At 58.3% G+C, this 6,104-nt stretch overlaps 1 protein-coding gene across 2 annotated transcripts; it reads left to right on the top strand.

The window, feature by feature from the left end:
• The first annotated feature begins 923 nt into the window (after window positions 1–923).
• OLIG2 (oligodendrocyte transcription factor 2) lies at window positions 924–4,300 on the top strand. Of its 2 annotated transcripts, none has more exons than XM_050785999.1 (2): window positions 924–1,117; window positions 1,915–4,300. In XM_050785999.1, the coding sequence occupies exon 2, from the start codon at window positions 1,976–1,978 to the stop codon at window positions 2,945–2,947; it is 972 nt and encodes a 323-aa protein (XP_050641956.1). In that variant the 5' UTR covers window positions 924–1,117; window positions 1,915–1,975; the 3' UTR covers window positions 2,948–4,300. The 2 variants fall into 2 exon arrangements, with proteins under 2 accessions (XP_050641956.1, XP_050641957.1); XM_050786000.1 differs by having other exon boundaries at window positions 924–1,351.
• Window positions 4,301–6,104: the final 1,804 nt, after the last annotated feature.

The following is a 6,104-nucleotide window of genomic DNA, read 5'->3' as shown; positions in this document are numbered from 1 at the left end:
CCTTTTACAGCGTAGCCCTGCTCGGACTACAGATGCCAGCCTTGCCCCTGCCCTAAGACGTGTGGCGATCACAAAGACGACACTGAAAATACTATCATCCGGCTCCCCTGCTAACAAATGGAGGGGTGTTTAACTACAGGCACGACTCTGCCCTGGTGCTAGCGCGGCTACCGTGCGGAAATAACTCGTCCCTGTATCCACACCATCCTCCACCTAAGGAGAGTTGTGAATTCTTTCAAAACACTCTTCTGAAGTCCGTCCCCTCCCTCCTTGCCCGCCCTCTGCCCCTCAAGGCCCTGCCCCCAGCTGGGGGCGCTACCGGCCGCCCGCGGAGCTGCAGTCACAGCCACCTCCTAGACGCGCGAGGAGAGCACCAAGAAAGTGGGGACTTTGTGCCTGGGCATCGTTTACATTTGGGGCGCCAAATGCCCACGTGTTGATGAAGCCAGTGAGATGGGAACAGGCGGCGGGAAACCAGAGAGAGGAAGAGCTAGGGAGGAGACCCCAGTCCCGGATCCTGGGTCGCCAGGGTTTTCCACCGCATCCCAAAAGGTGCGGCTGCGTGGGGCATCACGTTAGTTTGTTAGACTCTGCAGGGTCCCCAAATTATCCCGTCCTCCAACCTTACTGTGTGTTGGCCGTATTTTTTACAGAAATTTGACTACGTTCCCTTTCTCCCCCGGTCCCAAGCGCGCTCAGCCCTCTCCATCCCCCTTGAGCCCGCCCCTCTCCTCCCCCTCGCCTCCTCGGGTCCCTCCTCTAGTCCCTCCCTAAGAATCTCCCGGCCACGGGCGCCCATTGGTTATGCGCGGAGAGGAGGCGTGTGCCCGGCCTGGCGAGTTTCATTGAGCGGAATTAGCCCGGATGACATCAGCTTCCCAGCCCCCCGGCGGGCCCAGCTCATTGGCGCGGCAGCCCCTCCAGGACACGCACATTGTTCCCCGCCCCCGCCCCCGCCCCGGCCACCGCTGCTGCCGTCTCCGCTGCCACCGGGCTATAAAAACCGGCCGAGCCCCAAAAGGTGCGGATGCTTATTATAGACCTACGCGACACCAGTGCCCGGTGCCAGGTTCTCCGCTGAGGCTTTTCGGAGCGAGCTCCTCAAATCGCATCCACAGTAAGTGTCCCCGCCCCCCAGCAGCCCCAGTCTAGATTCCAAGGACAGACGCTTCTCAACTCCGCTGTGACCCAGAATGCTCCGATACAGGGGGTCTGGATCCCTTCTCTGCGAGCCATTTCTCCAGAGCGACTTTGCTGTTCTGTCCTCCCCCCACTCACCGCTGCATGCCCCTCGCCAAAAGCGAGAAGTCGGAGCGACAACAGCTCTTTCTGCCCAAGCCCAAGTCAGCTGGTGAGCTCCCCGTAGTCTCCAGACGCAGCACATGGACTCTGGGCCCCGCGCCGGCGCTGGGTGCTTGTGCGTGTGCGTGTGTTTGCTGCGTGGTGTCGATGGAGATAAGGTGGACCCGTCTGGGGAACAAAATCATTAGTTCTCTATTTAGATCTCCACCGTCCCCAAAGAAAGGCCCCCACTTCCCACTCGTTTATTCCAGCCCGAGAGACTCAGCTTTCCCACTCCTAACTGAAAACACGAAGCCTCTAGAATGCCACCCGCACCCCGAGGGTCACCAACGCTCCCTGAAATAACCTGTTGCATGAGAGCGGAGGGGAGATAAAGAGAGCTTAATTATAGGTACCCGCGTGCAGCTAAAAGGAGGGCTAGAGTTAGTAGCGAGGGGGACGAGGAACCACGGGCCACCTGTGCCGGGACCCCGCGCTGCGGCACTGCGGCGCAGGCGGGAGCAGCTTTTCTGTCTCACTCACTGACCCTCTCTCTCTCTCTCTCTCTCTCTCTCTCTCTCTCTCTCTCTCTCTCTCTCTCATTCTCTCTCTTTTCTCCTCCTCTCCTGGAAGTTTCGGGTCCTAGGGAAGGAAGACCCTGCGAAAGCTGCGACGACTATCCTCCCCCGGGGCCATGGACTCGGACGCCAGCCTGGTGTCCAGCCGCCCGTCGTCGCCAGAGCCCGATGACCTTTTTCTGCCAGCCCGGAGTAAGGGCAGTAGCGGCAGCGCCTTCACTGGGGGCACAGTGTCCTCGTCCACCCCGAGCGACTGCCCGCCGGAGCTGAGCGCTGAGCTGCGCAGCGCTATGGGCTCTGCGGGCGCGCATCCTGGTGACAAGCTAGGAGGCAGCGGCTTCAAGTCATCCTCGTCCAGCACCTCGTCGTCCACGTCGTCGGCGGCCGCGTCGTCCACCAAGAAGGACAAGAAGCAAATGACAGAGCCAGAGCTGCAGCAGCTGCGTCTCAAGATCAACAGCCGCGAGCGCAAGCGCATGCACGACCTCAACATCGCCATGGACGGCCTGCGCGAGGTCATGCCGTACGCGCACGGCCCTTCGGTGCGCAAGCTTTCCAAGATCGCCACGCTGCTCCTGGCGCGCAACTACATCCTCATGCTCACCAACTCGCTGGAGGAGATGAAGCGACTGGTGAGCGAGATCTACGGGGGCCACCACGCTGGCTTCCACCCGTCGGCCTGTGGGGGCCTGGCGCACTCCGCGCCCCTGCCCGCAGCCACCGCGCACCCGGCAGCAGCAGCGCACGCAGCACATCACCCCGCGGTGCACCACCCCATCCTGCCGCCCGCCGCCGCAGCGGCTGCTGCAGCCGCTGCCGCTGCGGCGGTGTCCAGCGCCTCTCTGCCCGGTTCGGGGCTGCCGTCGGTCGGCTCCATCCGTCCACCGCACGGCCTACTCAAGTCTCCGTCTGCTGCCGCGGCCGCCCCGCTGGGGGGCGGGGGTGGCGGCAGTGGGGGCAGCGGGGGTTTCCAGCACTGGGGCGGCATGCCCTGCCCCTGCAGCATGTGCCAGGTGCCGCCGCCGCACCACCACGTGTCGGCCATGGGCGCCGGCAGCCTGCCGCGCCTCACCTCCGACGCCAAGTGAGCCGACCGGCGCCGGCGCGTTCTGGCGACAGGGGAGCCCGGGGCCGCGGGGAAGCGAGGACTGGCCTGCGCTGGGCTCGGGAGCTGTGTCGCGAGGAGGGGCGCAGGACCACGGACTGGGGGTGGGGGATGGTGGGGACTCCAGCATCTGCGAACCCGAGCAATGGGGTCGCGCACAGAGCAGTGAGGAGTGAGGGGATGTTCGCTCCGGGACCTGATCGAACCCTCTCTGGCTTTAACCTGCGCTGGTCCAGTAGACACCGTTTTATGAAAAGGTACCGCTGTGTGCATTCCTCACTAGAACTCATCCGACCCCCGACCCCCACCTCCGGAAAAAGATTCTAAAAACGTGTTTCCCTGAGAGCATGGCCTGACTTCCAGACTCGGCCTGGGCAGCACTTGGTGGGGGAGGGGGTGTTGTGGGAGGGGGACACGTTGGCGACTTACTCCCCTTCCTCCTTTCTTGGCCTGTGGGAGACTCCGGGTAGCCGCACTGCAGAAGCAACCGCCCGACCGCGCCCTCCAGGGTCGCCCCTGGCCCAAGGCCAGGGAACACAAGTTAGTTGGAAGCCGGCATTCGGTATCAGAAGCGCTTATGGTCATATCCAAGCTCAATATCTGGGTCAATCCACACCCTCTAAGAACTGTGGCGCTCCTCCCCGTCTCTCGTTGATTTGGGAGAATATGGTTTTCTAATAAATCTGTGGATGTTCCTTCTTCAACAGTATGAGCAAGTTTATAGACATTCAGAGTAGAACCACTTGTGGATTGGAATAACCCAAAACTGCTGATTTCAGGGGCAGATGCATTTTAGTTATTATTTTAAAATAGAAACTACCCCACCGACTCATCTTTCCTTCTCTAAGCACAAAGTGATTTGGTTATTTGGGTACATAAGAATGTAACAGAATTAAGACGCAGTTGCTGTGAAAACAGTTTGGGTTATTTGGGGGTTCTGTCCGCTTTTTAAATTTTTCTTTTTTGGATGTGTAAATGTATCAATGATGAGGTAAGTGCGCGATGCTAAGCTGTTTGTTCACGTGACTGCCAGCCCCACCGGAGTCTAAGCCGGCTTTCCTCTATTTTGGTTTATTTTTGCCACGTTTAACACAAATGGTAAACTCCTCCACGTGCTTCCTGCGTCCGTGCAAGCCGCCTCGGCGCTGCCTGCGTGGCAAACTGGGCTTTGTAGCGTCTGCCGTGTAACACCCTTCCTCTGATCGCACCGACCTTCGCAGAGTGTATCATCTGTTTTATTTTTGTAAAAACAAAGTGCTAAATAATATTTATTACTTGTTTGGTTGCAAAAACGAAATAAATGACTGAGTGTTGAGATTTTAAATAAAATTTAAAGTAAATTCGGGGGATTTCCATCCGTGTGCCATTCGGAAAAGGGGTTCAGGACGCGATACCTTGGGGCCGGATTTGGGGATCGTTCCCCCAGTTTGGAACTAGAGACACACATGCATTGTCTTTCAAACATGTTCCGAGCAAATCCTCCGGGTGTTTTTCACAACTTGTTTGTCCTTATTTCTATTTTCTGACGCCTAACCCGGAACTGCCTTTCCTTTCAGTTGAGTATTGAGTTCCTTTATAAGCGGATATTTCCTTCCCGGAGCATTGGACTTTGGGACTTGCAGGGTGAGGGCTGCACCTTTGGCTGGGGGTCTGGGCTCTCAGGAGTCTTCTACTGCTCGATTTTTATTTCCTTTCTGCTCAGAGGCGGTCTCCCGCCACCACCCTCCCCTTACGGGTTTCCTTGGCTTCAGCTGCTGACCTGGGTTCTGCGGAGCCGTGGCGTTCCCGGCAAAGCGCTTGGGGAGTGCTTGGTGCAGAATTCACTAGCGCTTCCATTCCTTTTCAGCCATCTCCACTACCCTCCCCCAGCGGCCACCTCCGCCTTGAACTGCAAAGGATCAGGGGCTCCGCACCGCCTGGAGGAGCACTGGCAGCACTTTGGCCTCCGTGCTCCTTCCTGGGGTCACCTCTGTCTCCTCTTGGCCATTGGGTTCTCACAATCCAAACCCGCGATGCAAATTTAGGATGTGGCTGTGAAGAGGGATTCTGGGTAGAAATAAAAAAACTTTGGCCTTCCTGGTCAAGGACCAGGGTAGATCCTGTTACAGTCTCCCCACCCCAGGGCTGGCCTGAGAATGCGCCCCTGAAAAGACAGCGGGTATGGGCACAGTAAGAACGTCCCCTGGTCCAGGGCCCTCTCTCTGACAATATTTTTGGTGGCCACTGGCCACCCTGGATCTGGGGGTGCAGAAGATTTCCCTGGTCAGAACCCCATTTCTTGAGTCGCACTGCTGAGCCTGGCTGACACAGGCAGGCACCCTTTGCTTAGACTTGAAGACTGCTCCATCCCCTAGCAGGGGACAGGCACTTCCTGGTCCTCCAGCGAGGAATGTCAGGCTCTGGCCAGGATAGCAGTCACCCAGGGATCGGGTGCTGGAGGCCTAGCTTTTCACCAATGGGCTTGGCTTTTTGCAAAGGCTGGGAGGGATTTGGAGAGGCTGAGTGGCTGGGGGCTGAGGAGGGTTGGAAAGCCTCCTGCCACCACCACCCCAATAGCACCATGTGAATCCAAGAAGAAGGAAGGGCAGGGTCTAGTCGTTTTTATTCTGAAATCCCATTTGAAATGAAACTTGAAAAGAATTCAAAACTGGGTCCAGCTGCTGCCACAGACACACTCAGAGGGACTCCAGGAGGCTGGAACATAGACCAGCGGGAGCTGAGAACCTGGCCGGTGGGGGTAGTGGTCTTGATGGCAGTTTTGGCTCTTTCACACCCACCGCCAGGCAGGTGTGCTGGTGCAGGCTCTGAGCGTGCTTGGTGTCTGCATAGGACAGTTGTTGAAAGGCAATAAATCAAGTCTTTCCCTACACCCTTGCACCCAAGCTCTCAGTAGCAACCAGCCACCAGCCAGGTCAGGCAAGACCAGGGCCTCCAAAGAAGGAGGGGCTGTGTCCAGCCAGGCTTTGGGCCCTCCTCCATGCCAGCTGCCTAAACTGTGCACCCAGCTGGGGGCCTTGACCACAGTGGGTGAGACTGGAGCAGTTCTGGATGTAGAGGAGAAAGACAGCGGCACACACAAGCGCACACAGTGCACATCCCCAGGAGCAGGTGGCTACTCGCTGAGGGTGGCCCTGGACTGG

This window comes from Macaca thibetana, chromosome 3, assembly GCF_024542745.1.
Source record: "Macaca thibetana thibetana isolate TM-01 chromosome 3, ASM2454274v1, whole genome shotgun sequence".
In the NCBI taxonomy this organism is placed as follows: Eukaryota; Metazoa; Chordata; class Mammalia; order Primates; family Cercopithecidae; genus Macaca; species Macaca thibetana.
Note: the sequence above shows the minus strand (reverse complement) of the source record. Positions and strands in the feature narration are given on the sequence as shown.